General features: G+C 33.0%; 1 protein-coding gene across 1 annotated transcript in view; it reads right to left on the minus strand.

Annotated features, from left to right (window-relative positions):
- Positions 1-1,143: 1,143 nt before the first annotated feature.
- LOC110995893 (activating transcription factor 3) overlaps positions 1,144-20,104 on the minus strand; it is a 62,315-nt gene continuing 43,354 nt past the window's right edge. Inside the window, exons 2-6 of the mRNA XM_022263289.2 lie at positions 12,679-13,119; positions 10,210-10,299; positions 7,878-8,033; positions 4,197-4,355; positions 1,144-3,448 (exon numbers count right to left, since the gene is read on the minus strand). Coding sequence (XP_022118981.2) covers positions 2,936-3,448; positions 4,197-4,355; positions 7,878-8,033; positions 10,210-10,299; positions 12,679-12,945 — 1,185 coding nt within the window. The 5' untranslated portion in view covers positions 12,946-13,119 and the 3' untranslated portion in view covers positions 1,144-2,935. The remainder of the gene's footprint in view (positions 3,449-4,196; positions 4,356-7,877; positions 8,034-10,209; positions 10,300-12,678; positions 13,120-20,104) is intronic.

A 20,104-nucleotide genomic window follows, 5' to 3' on the forward strand; every position in this document is an offset into this window, starting at 1 on the left:
TAGTTCCTTAAATCTATTCCGTACCAACTCCCTCGGGGAAACAACAAATACCACGAACAGCCCGCTTCTGCAACACAAATATGGATTGAACCTCTGCAGCAGCACCCCACAGTAGAATACCGTACGACATAGAAAGAGTCTCTATGTGTGTCCCCACTGGAGTTTACTATCTATTGTTATGCCTAGGAAAACAGTTTTGTCAACAAAGTTTAGTTCACTGTCCTTAACTTTCAGGTTACCAATATCTCGCTTTACTAATCTAATACATTTTGTTTTATTCTAAATTAAGTAGTGTTTAAATTTCCTATATTTTTACAAATTATTTGGACAGCATAATTCTTCTTTAATATGTCACCTATAGACCTGGGTCGATAATTTTTGAAACTAAAAATAATAATAATAGGACTAATATTAATTCAAAATAACATTAAATTTTTAAATGGTACCATATCGAAATTTGAGGTTATGGGAAAAAAAGTGTAAATACAAAACTTTTAGATCTTTTTAACAATTTTTCCACGGGACTTTTGGAGTACCGCTGTAACATCTGCGATTTCTTAAGCCTAGTTGCTTTTAAATGAGCATCAAGTGCCCTCTCTTTTTTGTATGCTCGTAGACGAAGATCTTTTTTTAAAAACCTTTTTATTGATTTCCTACTGACACCCATCTGCAAAGCCATCAACTTCTGTTGTTGGACACGATTTCATTCTATCCGCGCCTTGATAGCTTTGATTTCTGCTCTGTTATTACCGAGCGTGGCCGGCCAGCCAGAACTTTGGGACCAACAACGTATAAGTATATATATAAAATACAGTATGTACAATCTAATAGGCAAATTGGTGATTAGCCTCCTGTGCGTAACAAACTCCATCGACTTTGGGTATAAAGGCTAGCCGGTTTCATCACGATGTCTTTAATTACCGTTCGAGCGAATGTTAAATGCGCACACGAACGCAGGTCCATTGGTGCACAAGTGGGTTCAAGCCTGCGACCTCAGGTATGAGATTCGCACGTTGAATCCACGAGGCAAACACTGATTGTTACAGACTCATAGTCGGCTTTTAAAAACTTTAGTCTATATAGATAGAGGCCTGTCGATGATATACATGACAGGTTAGAGGGAATTAAAAATAAACAAATAAAATCAATATAATATTTTTAATTTTTCAGTAAATAAGCACAATTTTGCTTCGATTGTCAAAATATTTATAAAGAAGCAGGTACGAGTGATGTTTAACAATTACAACGTCTAATAATAAAATTTATCGAAACATGAACTTCATTATACAAATTCATCTCTAAAATATATATTGAACATATACGTGCGTTAGGCGTCAAAGTCGATAAAATTCAGTTATGTCACTATTATACAATATGTAATTAATCGTGCTGATGTATAAACCTTCAATACTATTCTGAACTATAGTAATTTCAAAATAGAATTATAATAAATCTTGTTATAGATATTAAAAAATAAATTACATTTTATTTAAATAAAAATCAACATAATATTATGTAAGCGCTATTAATTATAATATAAGAAAAAGTGTATGTTTTACGGATTCTAGCATAGACGATAAACCATCAAAAGTAAATCTTCTATCTAAGATTACGTTGAGGTTTCCGTAATGCCAACTTACCATAGATAAAAAAGCTTTATGCAATACCAAGGAGATTTAGATAAACTAGGTCATAAAGAATACAAAGCGTGGTTTGTAATAATTTGTCAGTCAAATCGGTGATAATTGACTGATCAAGTGATTTGTCACAGTGACATTTGACGTTTCTTCTATAATCTCTATGCCCTTATTTATATAAATCTGTGAGCGATATATATCTACTTTGATTTGTGCCATATTTAGATATCACAAATCGACAAAAATAAATGCTTGCGTGACTGACTGCTCGTTTGTGTCGTTGGCAGTCGAAGACTAGGTTCACTGGTACAAGGCACGGTTTAAGGGCAACCAAACTAAATATTGTTTTATTATACTCACAAAGGAGATCTCCACAGATTCCACAGAAATATCACTAGCGCACATGCAATCTAATTATTTAAATAATTAACGTGAACTTTAAATAAATAGCTGACTGCCGCATATGTAAATACAATAAGCTCAAATACGCATATGAAAATATTATATAATTGTTAAAATATCTCCAACATTCGTTCCTTAACATTATTATCTTCGCAAGATACAATTAAGTAACGAACAATAAAATAGGCACTTATTTAACGACACTTTGTGTCCAATCGCTGAAAATACATGCTGAATATAAAATTTAGGGTATGTAATTAGTATATAATACATATACTATAATTTACATATCACCTCATTAGAGTTAAAGCGGCTTAATCTACGCAATCCTATAATATATGGTAATATATCATTATAATCTGCAAAAATATATTTATAACATAAAATATACATTTGGAATTTCAACAGGAGGTATTCGTATTGGAAGTATCGTGTGATGTCTCATTTGTCATAAATAAAGTTTTTTTTATTATTTTATGTGTCGTATTTGGTGTGAAAAGTCGACTAGACTCATGGCTTTTTCACTGCGGACATTTGCAATCCGCAAACGTAGATCAGATCTTGAATATTTTGTACAGATCAAAGCAAAATTATCGAACTTATACAACGGTTAGAATAAAACAACTTAATTTAAATATTATGTACGATTACCTTAACACAGTTCAATGTTACATTACGGTGACATTATTCACAACACTAAAACAAATTTCTCAATTTTGCGCACAAATTGAATGAAATGGACGCACAGGTCCGTTCTACACAGTAGACATACAATTCGTTTCGAAATAAAATTTCATCAACAGAACAACCAATAAAAATTTAATCACAAATTGGAAGCGAGATGCGGAGACGATTTCGAATAAAATCTAAACGTATACGAATTTGGACCCGAGCGTCTAAACTAGGCAGCCATCGTTCATGTTGAGTTTCGTTTGAGCGTCTTGGTTGGGGTAGCTGTGGCATTGCTGAGCGGAGTAATTCAGTTCCGCCTCAAAATACTCGGCTTCGGGTTCGATTGGCCCAAGGATGGTCGTGGCTTTTGGCAAGTATCCATCTGTGGTCATATAGTTTTCGGAATTGGGGGGAAGACTGAGGACGCTGTCCGGTCTATTGTAGTCGACGTCTATGTTCTGTGGGGCTATGTATGTCGCTTCTAGAGTCATTGTGTCTATGGAGTTTCCGTTGATGGGGGTGACACAGGTGTAGCTAGATGCTAGAATGTTCGCGGATTCCGGCCGGATGTAAGGAGAATGAGCGTCGTAGTTGACGGGGAATGTTGTTGGGGATTCATAGGATCGCATCATGTTGAAGGAATTTGTTGGCGAGGTCCTGTTCGAGTTGTTTTTGACGCACGACGCAGAATGTAGAGACAGCATGTCCATTAGCTGTCTCTTTTGCACCTCCAAATCCTGAAACGTACAAATACCATTTTTGGTAACTGGGTCATGTATAAGGCTGCGTTTTTATATGCAGTTCTTGAAATATTCCATTCAAAGTTTTACGATAGGTCTTAAGGTAAATTGGGAAACATATTGCGCTTTGTAGTGAGAAATAATTAGCAGAGAAGTGATCAGGATTCTGTGCCTGACTATTGTCATTATTATGTAATATCATTTCAGATGTTTTTCAGATTCAGGATATCAGAAAAACATCGACGTTTAAACTACATACAGATTTTAGGAAAAAAAACTAAATAATAATCCTATCGTGTGTTCCATAATGGGTGAAGATGTCACTTCCAGCATGGCCCCACCAACACAAGATTAGTGTTGCTGGTGATAGGAACTATAAACTAAATTGAGCACATTATTGCTAAACAAGGTTGTGTGGTTCCTTTTATGTATGCTTTAATCAAATAAATATCTTTTATTTATTATCATTATATGAAGGATACATATAATATTAAATTATATGTTTACTGCGATTGCAAGTCAACTTAAATTGTCAGTAGTTACAACAAGAAATACCAACATATTGTGGTTAGCGACTAATATATTTCCTTCTTTATAAAGTAAAATAGAAAAGGGCCGGCAACGCGCTCGCAAGTTAAGAAAAAGGCTGGCAACTTCCGGCATTGAGTGTCAATGGCCTGATGTTAAGTGATAATATGAGCCTCCCCCTTTTGGCCCCCTGTTCTATAAAAAAAAAAGAAGATACCTTAAGCTGCGCCTTCAGGTCGATATTCTGATTTTCCAAGACTTCACTCTCGTTGACCAAGTTCACTGTCCGTTCACGCTTCTTCATTCTACATTTCGTGGCAGCAATTTTATTCCTCTCCCGTCTACGGCGTCTTCGCTCTTCGTCTTCAGGTGTTAACTAGAATTTAATATATATTTTAAATAACATTAACAGATTCTTTTATCGCCTAGGTGGAATACGCGAGCTGGAAGTAGTTTCAGTGCGTATTGCACACAGTCTCTGAATAGGAGAAATTCTGGTATCGAGTCCCATTTCATCTCGGATTTGAAAGATAAAATAGTTTTATTAAATTGTTTTGTATGTTATCACTTGAGTTACAATCATTTATAATCGATTACAAAAGTCTGTAATAGAATTGTAAGCCTTTCGACGATAGGAAATTTGCAATTGCAATTAAAATAATTTTATGTGTTAGAATCTGTTTTTTTTTTTATAATTTGTCAAAATACTAAAAAATCAAATCATTTACTAATTGTCGGTAAACTAAACGTACCTATTTCAAAAAAATACTTTAACAATGTTACATTATACCTCGCATCCAAATGTACTATTTAATTTTAAAAAAGTGTTACAAATCATTCTTAATTAAAGAAAAATTATCTAACTATGCAAGGTTGGCTTAGCTATTCTGTACACCTGTGAGGCTTTCATTTGCAACATTGCAAGCCTATCCTTCGATCAGGAAGTTAAGTCACGAACGCATTTGCAATGCCTTCTTTGTAAACTCGTAAAACTTCAATAAAACCGTTGAATTATAATGCGTTAACAGACTTCATAAAGATCTGCAATGTGTAGTGGATCCCAATATATATTCTATTACTTCAATTGAATTGGGACGCATTGTTGGGAAAAGTTACTGAGTAGAGATTTTATATTAACTATTGATGTACTTAAATAGTGAATTAATTATATTAAGAAGTATGTTTTTAACTAACACTACACATTAAAATTTATTTTATATTAATTTTTATTTAGTTTCTTAAGTTTATTTTTTTGTCAAATAATGTCATGTTTGCCTATAAGTTTGTCACATTTAAAATTGTATTTAGTGATTTTCTATTTTTAGCGATGTAACAGTGTGCCAAGCGTTGGTAAGCTTTTTTTATCTATAAAAAATTTTTTTTAATTAACTTGATATAAAACCATACTTCATTAGTTTGTTTTCAAGTTAACAGTTCAGCCATTTATAAAAGTTCTTACAAGCGGTTTAAATGTTTCGTCTTTATCGTCTGAGTAAGAAATATTTAAATAATTGAGCCCTACATTTATGAATACTCAGAGAAGCGACTCATCACAAAATGCGTAGTATAAACAGCATTTGCACCCACCATATCATTAAATTATCTTTAAAAGTAGGCACAGGTTTCTACACAAATGACACCCACTTTTCTAACCAGGTGTTCTACCATATGAGTAAATCAATCATTAAACTGGTTAGAGTATTGAAAAAATATATTTGGGAATATGACAGCGAGTTCTTCACAGCATATTGTTTCTGAAGGGATAAGATCCGTCGCTTTTGAAGTGTATAATTTTATTGTATTTTATTTATTTATTTACACAAATATGTTGTATATTTTATTTAATAAAAGTATTGCAAAGTTCCTTGAACTTCGTAACTCAATCTTGTAATATAGAATAAAACAATTGGTCGTCAAAGCAATAAGGGCAAACGAACTGAAAATTCTATCAATGTTATATATTAAACATTCTCATCTGTCATAATTATATATACTATTATAAATAACTTAACTTATTATTATGACATTATGTTAATGTTCTTATTATATGACATTGTAGAAATTAATATGACATTTGCATGCCTAAATATATGTCGCAGCAAACTATCTTAATTAGCCGTTCAATTAACAGCCTAGCCGTTTAACTAACGGCCTGAAATATATTTAGCCGTAGCGTAAATAAAAATATTTCTTTTCAATTAATTGCTGGAGTCAAATTCACATCATTTTTATCACTGCATTCTTTTATTGTACTTGTTGTGTTTCACGAAATTTAGAAAACACCATCAAAGTTATGGTTTGCTGACGCCATTATTGATATAATAGTAATGAAACATCATTGATCCAAGCCATTTACCTAGCTGTTAAATCAACTAGCTGACTATCTTTCAGGCCGTTAGTTAAACGGCTAGACTGTTAATTGAACGGCTAATTTATCTAGTTGGCTGCGACATATATCTGGCTGAATATGCAGATTTTTGTCGTTGATCGATCTAATTGTCCCACTATCTTGGCAAACAAACGTTTTGTTATCATTACAAGACAATCTTTATAAAGGTTCATTGTCAGCTATGGAATAATACAAAATATTTAGCAAATTTGTAATGTAAAGATGGCACTATCACAATGAAAACAGAGTTTTTATTAGTAAACTGCAAACCGAGGTCGTTCATTATAAAATTCGGTTACAAATTTATTACTGTGCCGCCACATGCGAGGAAGTAATAAATTAGCTGAAAAATATGAATACTGTCCTGATGTTTTTAATAGCTCGGAGAATTACCAGCGAATTGCGTTGAGAATGTAAGGTGATTATCGAACAAGTTTTATTAAGATGACCCGGTGAACTTCGTATTACTAACAAATAAAATAAATCAGTGGCACTACAACCTCGTTAGGTCTTAGCCTGTGAATTCTGAATCTGTTTCTTGATCAATTTTTAAATCTAATAGGCAAGTAGGTGATCAGCCTCCAGTGCATGACACACGTTACACACACAATTAGCAACAAATATTTGTTTCAAAATGAAAAAATTATAATAACTGGTTTAATGGAGAACGGACCTTAGCTATGAATCACACATTTCTAAAGGGTACTACATTATTTATGCTTACTATTAAAACCTTCCCTGGACTTAAATAAATGCTCCAAGATAGATTCGGCTAATATGTATTTATAAAGAAAGTTTTTTAGTAATAATAATAGTTTATTTGCCAAGATACCACTATCTTTCTCACTATCTTCTAATTTGATCGATGATTAACAAAAATCCGCACAATTCGAGATATATAAATAGGCATGCAAATGTCATATTAATTTTTAAGATATCATATAATAAGAACATTAATATAATGTCATAATATTAAGTTATTTATAATTGTACTGTATATAATTATGACAAATGTGAATGTATAATATATAACATTGATAGAATTTTCAGTTCATCGTTACCATACTCGAGTGTGGCAGACAAACGGACCGACATTAATAAAGGAAATATGTAGAACTGCTCAATTATTTAATTTAATATAAAACCATACTTCTTACTTGGAATTATTTTCGAGTTAACGGTTCAGCCATTAAAAAAGTCACTAACTACGATTAGTAATGGAAACCCAGAAATAATGTTAGTTTATTAGAGTACGTCCAACATTTACAAAAACATTTTAGCAATAAATTTATGGTAAAAAAATGGTTCAAAAAGGACATATTCAAACCTACATTTATTAAGTAAAATAAAATATTAGCAACACTCTCTTCTTTTCTCTCATTCAATCAACTACTACACAGTCTGTCACAAAATTTTAAAGCTTTCAAGTGCACATATGTCATACACAAATGCTTGCCGAGTGATATATAAAAAAAGCTTGGAAGCAAGTAAGATGACTTATCTTCTCACCTCGCTCTTAGGCGTCTGAGTATTACTGCTATCGTAGTCGTCGTCACTATCTTCCCTCTTCATCCTCTTGATGCCGCCATCAGTGTCGCTACCGGATAATTTCCGTTTCGACTCGATGGACAGCTTCAAGCCAGCCTTGATTAATTCCGAACACGTCTGGAAAAGATAATATCATTTGTCGTAAATATTTATGTGTGTGTTGAAAATATTAATGTTTGGGTAAGTAGATTAGGTATGGTCCCGTTTTGGGCGAGTATTGGTGGGGTATTAGGATATGACACAAAGCGAGCCCACGTAAAACGTCGAAAGCTTTTGTTAAAAAAAAGATTAACGTGATATCAGAACGAAGAAATAAACAACGCCCTTACTGAGTAACTTGGAATCACGTAACAAAAAAATTGTTTGGGAATATTCCTTAAGTGTTATAAGTGAATTTCTTTTTAAATGGCATTGTATAATATTTACACAAACAATTGTATAAACAATTGTATATTATTTACACACAATTTTTTTAATAGACATTTAAAATTATGTGTATACGTATACACATAATTTTAAAAAGACCTATTTTATAGTTTTTTTTTAATTGTATCTACCCTTGTGTATACAATTAAGTGTATTCTCAAAAATAAAACTAAACCATCATTGTTCAGTTTTATAGGCCGGCGACGCCCTTGCGGGCCTTAGCAGTCAGTGTAAGTGTCCATGGGTGGTGGAATTACTTAACATCAGATGAGCCATTAGCCCACAAAACTTATGCGAAATCAATTTAATTCTTTTTCTATATGTCTTGTTAGTAATTAATAGTAAATCAATCATTTCATAAGTTTTGAAATATTTAACAAACTTTTGGCCATTGAATTTGCATTAACCATTGGCAATCACTAACGATCAATCAATTTACAGTTAAATTAAAACTTTAAAGTAAACATCGTGACTATATCAAAACTCACCTTGATTAGAAGGTTATTTTAACGTACACAATGTTTTTCCTAGTTTCATGTTAAATCATTTTGTAGACATATCTTTACCCAAGTGGAATCACACTTTGGAGAGGTCAGGTATAATCTTAACTAGTTCTTACTGATTCTATAAATAATTTTTAAATACACAATAATATCTCGACTACTAATCTCCTTGATGGATAAATTTTATTTTGGGAACTACTAAATAATTGTATATAAGAAATTTTGTCTAATTTAAAGTAGTTTAAGGGGAAGTCTGAATATTGGTATAAAATCATAAATATATATATAATCATCGGCGACGTACCCGCTAAATGGGTGTCCAGAGGACGCGTTCCCTGCCCCTTTTAAACGACCCGTGGGGACGTTTGCCCCCCTATACTTTAAAATATATTCATTCGGTCGTTCTATAGTAATTTTAATAGATTAAATCTGGTAGTGGATCAATCATAATTCGTTTTAAAGTTATAACAGGTAGGTGCATGCAATCTCAATTTAACTATTGAATATGTATATTTTCTCACATTAATAACATCCGCTTATTGTCCGAGGTTAAAAAAACTATACTTATTATCTTGAATAGAGGTTAAATGTGCAATTTTCATAATTCATTGATTTATTATGTTTGCAGTACAGTAAAAATATTTGAATTCTTAATGCTGTGGTCTAGGAGACACAATTTCAAGTAGTGTTCTTCGTTATTAGACGAGTTTTATTACTTAGTACTATGTTATGATTCTTATCCTAAATTTAATACACATAGACATAACATTTATTACTAACGAACACACACAAATAATAAAAAAGATATGGAACAAGGATGGTATTTTTTTTAATTATTTATAAAGAATACTCCAGTATTAATGAATAACCCCTACTAATAATAATCCTTTCATAGTCCATAGTAATCAATTTACGTGGTCATTGTTACAGTTTAAAAGTAGCATTTTATACGCGTAACTATCGTGATGAATTTATCGATCTTAAATAATTTTCTAGAATTTTTCAGATACGTTATCTAATGCAATGGGCGTGGCTGCGGCGTCATAAAAAGGCGTGTTTTGCAAGTTTGTATAATATAGATAAGTTATGACACTCGATTTTAGATTTAAATGGTCTGTAGATTTTAATTACGAAGTTTTATCAAGAATAAAATATAAAGTGTACTTCGAATAGAATTAAGGATAGCAAAACGTTCTCTGTTAATTTTATAAATAGCTTAATAGTGTTATATAATTATATTAATATTATATTTTTATTATATATTTTTATATAAAAAACATATCGTAACATTCCAAGTAAAAACGGCGAGAATCATCTACGTAAGCAATAATAATGCAAGTACATATTTTAAAACATTCTTCTACCTTTTGTATACTCGGCGGAGTGCCAGAGGCTGGCGAGGTAGCCGAAGATCCATTGGACATCGAAGAGTTTGAATCGTTCCCACACATATTCTGTAAACAAAAGGTATATTTTAATAAGAAGATTACAAATTAGAGGATTATATTCAATATAAGAATGTTTGGAAACATGCTGGTCCTGCAATACTTATATTATCTAGACAAGTACAACAGACAACTCAATTTCAAGGCAAGGTCAAGCAAGCCTTCGGTCAGCCTTCTGTGCCTGACACACGCCGTCGACTTTGTTGCCGTTGCTTTCTTTACGTCAAGCCGGTTTCTTCACGATGCTTTTCTTCACCTTTCGAGCGAATGTTACACGTAGTAAGAAAGTCCATTGATGAATAGCGAGCACCGAACCTATGACCTTAGGGATGAGAGTCACGCGTGGAGCCACTAGGCCAACACACTGCAATTTGTAGCTAGGTGAAGCATCTATATACAACCTTCGACCTTCTGCATTTCCACTTCAGATAAAAACAGAATGCTTAATCGTACAGGACATGAATGGTAGCAGTTCTATTATGCAAAATGTGTCACAACAGATAAATATCGGCTTTGTCTATTGTCATTTCACGCTCTGAATTCATCGTAGTTTATAATCACGTCCATTCATTAATCTAGCGAAATAAGCCGGTTATACCTACTGTACTGTCAGCGGGATGCTTTAAAGAGGGGATATTATATTAACCACTTAATATAATAAATAAATGCGAAATAATTAAACGCTAAATGGATGTTGAATCCATTTAGCGTTCCAGAATCCATCTATACTTCCGACGATTGAGGAAATCGTTGCGAGTTTAAAAGTAAGAAAACCTTACAGCCCAGGGTAGTAAGTTTAAGTATATTATATATAAGGTGGTTTTTATATTCAAGTGTGCCGTAATGCTTATGAATAGCAACTTCTGTAGACATCAAATTTGATTGCCATTTTCATACATTTTAAATACAATTTTTTAACAAAGACTAACAAAAAACACCAAGACACAGAAGTATGACGTTTAAAGAACTATATGTTTATATCCTCTATCTTAATTTAAAAAAAATAACTAACTCTCTCCATAGTAGGGTATAATTTAAATAAAATCAAACACTCAACTACACGTTATTAAATATATAAATAAATATATAATACTAAGGGAGTTTGCTTATCTTGCCGAAGCCGCGTACAAATTATTTGAAGAAGTCTATTAGGTTAATACCTAATGGGTGTGAAATTATTTAATCAATTACCGTCTTAAAATTCGCAATATTGGTGCGTTTGACAAATCAAATAGGCATTAAAGATGCATGATAGAGTGAACACAGTGGACTAAAATTGGGATGGCTAATGGCGACATGCATCTCGCTCGTATACATTTTTGTAATGAGAAATATAGTTCTTTGCGGGCTTCATCGAGTAGCTAGTTACATCGATCTGGTCTCTTAAGTTCTCTTGTTATTTTTACACGTGTATCTGGCTGTGTTCCTTATAACATGTGTAGAAAAATAAAATATTGACTATTTCATACCAAACCTGTTTAAACGCGCTTGGAAACCTCCAATATAGAATAGTATAGAGAAATTAAAGTGTTAGTCTTTTGAATAACCATTCAAAAGACTAACACTTTAATTTCTCTATATACAAGAGACTAATATTTATGAGAGTTACAAACAGTTGCCAACAGATGTCGCCATTAGCATATGAGTATATATCATAACCTTCACACTAAAAGTTCTTTTTTGACATCTAAAGCTCACTAAATACGTAAAATAGATAAATCCTAAATCTAGACTTTAATAACATTACAGGTATTTAATCTAGCACTTTATCTAAGTGTAGGTGTTTGTTCAATTTAAACCACTTCGATTTTCTAAGTACTTTCATGGTCAAGACGGAATATTGTTGTGAATCGTGATCAAATAAAATTATATGCTGTTGCTAATAAACCAATTTTTCTATTAAATCGCCAACGCAATTAGTCAAAGCGCAAGTCAAATGATACTTATTACGCTGGACCATAATTATATCCGATTATTTAATCATATATAATTTAACTTATGTAAAATCTATTACTATTATAGCTTCAGCCGAGAGTAGATATTTCTTAGTAGAAAGCACTCAAAATGTTTTGATGCGGGGCGGGGACTGAATTATGCGTTATTGTTAATATTATTTTCGACTTTCCGATACTGTACACCACATAAATGGCATATTTTAGGATACGATACGGCGCGTTATATGGTGAGGGGGGGCCAGAACCTCCAAAAATTGCGTGACTTAATACTGGAATGCTCCCAAAGACAATCAGGTAGACCGAAGCTGCGTCGGTGGGATGGAGTTATGAAGGACTTCGAAACAATAGGGGTTCGGAGGTGCAAGAAGCACTAAATAGATTGCGAATGCAAAGACAAGGGTCAGTGATGTGATGATGATATAATTCAACTTACCCTAAAGTTGGAATTCTTGTCGTAATTATACTGGTCTAGAGGATTTGTCATTGTGATGAGGTCGTTGACAATCTCTGGTGTTCTCAGGGTGGTCGCGTTTCCCGCGTTCTCCGCTGCAAGGAGGTTAATCATCGCAGCATTCAGGTTGACATTCACGCTTAAATATGACGCGGAATCGCCGTCGTTTCCGACAGCGGCCGTCGGTGATGGAGACGTGTCCTCACACTTGATTGTCGGCACAGCTGAGCTCATGCTCGACGAATTCATGATATCCTTGTATGGAGCCAGTTTAGCTTCTTTTTGGTTACGTTACACAATAAAAATATCTGGTAATACTATCTCTATATCACTATCACTTTAACCTAATATCACTTGTCGTGGTAAACTGGTTCAGAATGGCACTTTAGTCTTACAATTAGAAGTCTTCACGGGTATCTCGATCTGGAAAGAAAGAAATTTATGTTAATGACATTTCATAAAGAACCAAAACTCTGAAGACTTCCTAGTCTTGCAACGCAGTTCTAGTGCGAATTTATTTATTAAAATTCACCACAGCATATAAGAAGATAGCTACGGAACGTAGTTTACGTTGCAAGTTTCTCTAAATACATGACAATTATGGTAGACATAAATGTTACCAAAAGTTAATATATTTCTTTTATTTTAGCAGTATTTTTTGCTTATCGTTTAGTAATGAATAAGAGAAGACAATGTTGATATTCTGTATGGGGTTCTTCAACAATTTTTATTACCATTGGTTTTATGCAGGCGATACCAATAGGCATTACTAGTAGACAAATTAAACTCGTTAGCCGCGCGTTAATTTCTTTTATTAAAATTTTTAAATTTAGAATGATTTGTCATTTAAGAAGTAGTTGAAAGCCAAAGCCTAGACAGAACCGGGTACCAGGTCCTTCTAACCTTATTAACCTATTGCAAGCACACGATGGGCACTTTCGTAATCACACAGCTGGTATTGTTATTAGCTGGACGCTTCCCCAATAAAATGATTTTACAGTCGTCAATTGTAAGCGCGTCATAAAGTTTTTTACGACTCTGAACGGGCTTCCGCGTATCTATTGTTGAGTAGATTATAACAAGGACACCAGCGGATTAACAGCTGTACTGGTGTGAGGATATTATGTGGAAATTAGGTGCCTGCGGTAATACACGATTTGCTAAACGTGAGTTAACATTGATTCCATATTTAGATATAGTCGAAAGCTGCCGAGCACCTTGACCCAGCCGGAGCAGCTATCTGTATATATCTGTCACGTAAATACAATAAAGCACTGGCAGTAACCTAGATGCGAAAATCGTTTATTCCGTTAGCGGAGAGGAAAATCTGCGCGACGCATCCTTCTTACGTAACTCAACGATAAATAGGCAAGTTTTTCATTTGAGTTTCAAAAAATATTGTAATTTTAATTTACTGCGTGATTAAAGCTATTATTAAAACGATTATGATGCCAATCAACGAACATGCTATTCATAAACTTGTCATAATGATTACACGTAATTACAAAAAAATCATGAAGTCATGCTGTTTATGAGAGTATTAGTGTTGGCCAAGCTTAGGGAGCGACTCTCATCCTTGAAGCAGGAGGTTTGATCCCCGGCTCTGCACCAATGGACTTTCTGTCTATTTGCGCATTTAACATTCGATGGAACGGTGAAGGACATCGTAAGGAAACCGGTATAAAGTCGACGGCGTGTTTCAGGCTCTGGAGGCGAATCACCAACTTGCCTATTAGATTGACAGATAATCGTGAGAGAGATCAGATCCAGACCAGATCTAAAAAGTTGTAGCGGCACTGGTTTTAGTAGCGTTTAGTTGTAATTTTAATTGTTTTTTTTATGTATCTCTTCGTGCATGTCATGTATGCCTGTAATCGCTTGTCTCATTAAAAATTGTATTTTATTTATCTACCAATGTATCAGTGCGCCGAGCATTGGCAAGCTTTTATCAAAAAAAAAAGCTTAAACTCAATGAATCTTCAAAGTGTAAAGAGCATCAAGATTGTAATAGAACATTATCCGCTGTTTAACACAAAACAGGTTCACTTAGCAAAAGCTACACAAAAACTGAGCACGCTAATGCGTTTTACGCAATTGCAAATTGCATGCTAACTAGTCAATTAGTAAGCAAGTATATACAGCTTATTTAGGCAATATATAACTTATAACTTTATAAACCTATAATTTATAAGATAAGTATTCATAAACGCGAAGTATGACTCTATTTTTTTACATATATTTTCTTAAAGATTCGAACGGTGAAGGAAAATATCGACGGCGTGTGTCAGGCACACAAAGATCACCAACTTGCCTCTTAGGTGGCATTGAATGATCTCTTTTGGCTCTTATATGATCATGAAACAAATATAGGACTCTGAGGCCGTGAATCTCTTGCTGTATCCGAATAGTGGTATTAAGACATATGTACATTACTATTTCTAGCATTATCAACATATACTAATTACTCGACTACGATATTTGCTTGGATTAGGTTGTGGCGCCACTAAGATAATTTATTTATTAACACTTCGTTACATTACAATATAAAAATTGAACATAATTAAGTGAAAAGGTGGGCAACTGGCGGCCTTATCGCTTTCGAGCGATTTCTTCCAAGCAACCACAATGAAATTAAACAAAAACAATAACTCACCTTAAAATGTAATGACTAAAATATTTTATTAAAAGGAGTCCCTTTAAGCAAGGTTCCTAAGATACTGGCAGCGTTCCCCTTTTGAATAGCTAGACTAATTCTTTGTCCGAGGTAGCTGCCAGCTCTTCGGTATCTTGTGATGTGGACTAACCTTTTAGCTATATCCTTAAAAAGTCGTATAGCGGTAGAACCCCACGGACCAATGGTCTCGACACCGAATGGGACAAAATAATATTCGGACTAGACAGCTATTCATTCCGAACTACATTTTTGAGGTATTAAGAAACTTATAATTAAAATATCATATGTAACTAGTAGGATTTAGTATATTATATCTTTTGTCTCTAATTTATTCATTTCTTTAATTTGTTCAGTAATCAGTCATTCAGCCAATTCAGCCAGTCAATCAGCCATTTAATCTATAAGTTGAACTACACTAAAGTTTTTACTAACAGGACTCATCTATGTGCTAAGTATTGTTTCTGAATCTTTGGGTCATGATTTGTAAATATAATTTTATTGTATGTATTCTATACTTAGGATATACCACAGATTGCGTTAATGTTTAGTAGAATTTGACCGACTTTTGTACCAGCTGTAACATATCGAGTAAGCATTTGCTTTCATAAATTATTTTCACATTATATATGTCAAATTGTCAAATGTCAGCTGTCACATTAAATCGTCTTAGTCCTTCGATAAATGGACTATTCAACACAAATTTCTGATAGTACAGAATGTTTAATTCGTAACGAATATTTCTAGTCTACCATCTGTGCAAATATTAGCCGAAGAAAGCTCACGTGCTCGAATTTACGACTGCATTAAAATGCAAATTTATCGAGTGCTATTTGAAATGTCAAATGGCCGCGTAGGTAGAGCATTATCCATATATTAACACCAGGCAGTAGGACGTCCGTAGCCCAAAAAGGAGAATGAAAAATAAATGTATCCGGTCGATATTGCGTGGGAGAAAACATGTTATGTCTTTCGCTTATAAACGGACGTAATTATAAGACACTTGCATTTCATACAAATCGTAAAATATCACTTTCAATCACTAACAAAACATTGCTTAATACTCTAATATAATTTTTGTCTTCAATGATTTCATTCACACATTCTCTCGTTCGTCTATATATCTGATTAATAAAGTAATCACATATATATTTATTCTCTATCCACCATCGTTTTAAAACCAATTGTGTTAATAATTGAGTTAAAATGTTCTTTAAGAGCAAACCTTCCCTGTCTTTCACATACTAGGTAGGCCTCAATATGAACTCTTTGAATAATAGATAAATAAAATAAAGAGTTTGGAATCACATGATCCTATCCCATGATGAAAATCGTGTTAATCAGCAGGCGAAATTTCGGATTGTTCTGATATAGTATGAAACAGTATGTTTACGTTTCGTTCTACGGGATCCCGGCGGTTAAACTATAATTTGAGAATTATAATATGGTATCTATTGTACTTATACAAAGATTTTATAGCAATAATTATGTATCCAGATGTATGTTTTCTATCAACATGGGACCGTTGGTAATCCACAATATAAACAGTAGTATTTGGTTACAGATTTTTAGGTTTGGGCCTCAGATTTTTATATATGTTTCGTGATCTTTTGTAACTAAATGGCAAATATGATCAGCCTTCTGTGCCTGACACACCGTGGCTCTAAGGCATGGCGACGATGTTTTCCTGTACCGTACGAGTATTAAAGGCGCAAAAAGATAAAGTTATTGCACAGCTGTGGGTTCGAACCTACGATTTCAGGGATGAGAGTCGCGCTGAAGTCACTATTGACATTTTCATTATATTTTCAAAGTATGTACTCAATATCTTTAAGGAATGTTTTGAACTCTAGTTTTCTCTTTCATACTCCTTTATTTTTAATAAGTGTGCAAAGGATAAAGAATCTTGTATGGCGTTAATGGGAAGCTTCCCCCGTCTTTGTCCTCGGGATACGAGAAATGGGTGACCTAGTTTCGAGTCGCACCCACTTTACTGTGTATATGACCGTATTACTTTAGTTTTATTACGCTGTTAGAAGTTAAAACGATTCAAAGCTTTTTTAATATTAAACATTATATTACTTTGTAGTTGGTTTCTTGGAAGTGCTTAACTACAAAACATAGTTTATTTTTCTTTTTATCATAGACAAGTGTCTTAAAATTATTGACACATTGTAAAAGGATCAGCTAAGATTATACATCCATATCCTGTAATTGACTGAATAACAGTCAATTACAGGATATGGTCTACATTTCTGAGTACGTTTTATTAATAATCTGTAATATAATTAATTGATAATTCTGTGGTATACGTTTTTTATTCGTCGAGAATTAGTCCAAGGTATTTCGCGCTACTAACAGAGTATCTAATCTCTTTCAAGCCAGTAGTAATACCACACTTAATGAAATTAACATCAGCAAACAATGAAATCTAATCTGGCGCCATATCTGCGGGGGATAAGTTTACTGGACTGTACAAAGGCACCATAAAATAAATGAAGAAATCTACTGAGGTATGTATGTTAAATATTACCTATACGAGGTATACAATATTCTGTAACGATTGTTTTGCCAAGATTAGAACCTTTGGATAAGGGCTCAGATGATACATTTTGAGGCTTTTTTGTAAAGATTTTTTCTTATAAAAATTAAAATAAAACATGATATTTCTGTATATGTGTCAATATCGAGATTAGTCATTCTAATAGGCAATCATAATAATTAATGATCAGCTTCCTGTGCCTGACACAAGCCAACCTTTTGGGTCTTAGTTTCCTCACGTTCTTCCTTCGCCGTTCGATTGAATGTTTAATGCACACATAGAAAGAAAGTCCATTGGCGCACAGCCGGGGATCGAATCTACGATCTCAGGAATGAGAGACGCACGCTAAAGTTAGGCCTACACTGCTGTATGAAAATTATAACCAAATATTATTTTTCTTAACGTAAATATTGCAATAAGTGTAACACTAGCTTTTATTCATGATAATCGATCTTAAAGCATGTAAATGTTTACAATAGAAGTCATGTAACTTTTTAACACGACTTAAAATGTCAAAAATATTTCATTTTATTTGCTTATCAATAGCTTTTCACTACGTTTCCTCTAATGAATACACTAAGTAATTGTATAAATAATATTGTTATACACTTGTTATTTCAAAGACGCTTTACCCAGCATGTGTTGTTTAACACGTTTCTTGATTTTAATCATAAGCTATTAAGGTCAATGGCACTTTAATTTTTACATATTACACATCCGTTTTAGGGAGTGTCGTATAATAAATTAGATGATTTGATAACACATTAATAACATTAGAATATATTCACAAAAATTCAGTTTGTATATTGTAAAGTAAAAAAATAAGTCAATAATTATGTGTGACAGCTGACATTCACGAAAGTTATGCATATTTCATATTAATATAGAGGCAAATATTGTTATCAAACTATTTAATTTCACGTTTATACCAGTTTCTTGACTACTCGTACGAACAATATTTTATCACTAGGTTACAAACAATATAGAAAAACAAAGGTTAATTATGTGTATATTGCAACAATAATAACCTCAAAAGTTCACCACTCAAATTAAAAATGTCCAAAGTTCATTTGGACTTGTATTCACGAAAAAACTGCAAAAAGAATAAAAATTTTAAAACGTAGCAACAGAAGCGCGCGTGTCCTTGACACTTGGCGCGGACAAAAAGTATGGGCCGCAATTTTCGGCGCGCGGTGGGTGTGTTCACTTTTTCGTACTCTGTAGCACGCACACAGCGACAAGTCCATAGAGTAATTATATTATAGATGTCGAATTTTGGCGGTTACGTAATTTTAATCTGTAGTCATGAATAGATATTACATGTTCAACAATAAATTAGAAATGCACGTTTGGATAAATAATTAGTAACTAATTAATGCACAATTTTAAATCTAAATATAAATTTAAAAAATATCATATATTTAACATAGCACCTCAAGTATATGCATACTAAAGTATATTAAATGTAGAAAAAATAAAAGTTTCATAGTTTGATTCAATATTCATAATTATGCATGTTAATAGGTGATTTGCCCCAAAGTTTATTAATTAAAATGTAATTTAAATTTGTTCAAAGGAAGCGCGTGACATAAATTAAAGACTTTTCTTCATCGTTTATTTACAATTTATGGCATGTTTAACCTTAACCTACATTAACAGTAATATAATATCTTATGGTTTATATTATTACATGTCACGTTTTAACTTAATTGTGCAAATGTATAATTTTCGAATGAAACATAATTATTAAATTACATTGCGTATACATTTCTCGTAAATAGAAAATTCAGTTAATGCGGTCATTGCTACAAGACAAAAAAATATTGATTGACATTAAATAGATTTGAATTGTTCTGGAATTCTATTCAGTACTAGATGTATTTTTTGTTTTGCGAGTTTGTATTTTTTTGAATTCCTAAATATTTTTATTAAGATTAGGAAGTGGCTTTTATTTGTTCTCTATTGATACATACAAGACATACAATACATAGCCAAACTAAAAATATTAATAACTACTTTAGATAAGAATATTGAGCAGTCATACGGGTATCATAGCCGTACTGTGGACTAATGAACATTTATTTTGAGCGATAAAGATTAACACTTAAGAAGACTTGGGCTTCGTGAAGAATGAAAATATTCTTCTTACAACGTTTCTTAGAATGTGAAACGTCTATAAGTTTTTAATCTATGAC

Source organism: Pieris rapae, chromosome 13, assembly GCF_905147795.1.
Source record: "Pieris rapae chromosome 13, ilPieRapa1.1, whole genome shotgun sequence".
NCBI classification, from domain to species: domain Eukaryota; kingdom Metazoa; phylum Arthropoda; class Insecta; order Lepidoptera; family Pieridae; genus Pieris; species Pieris rapae.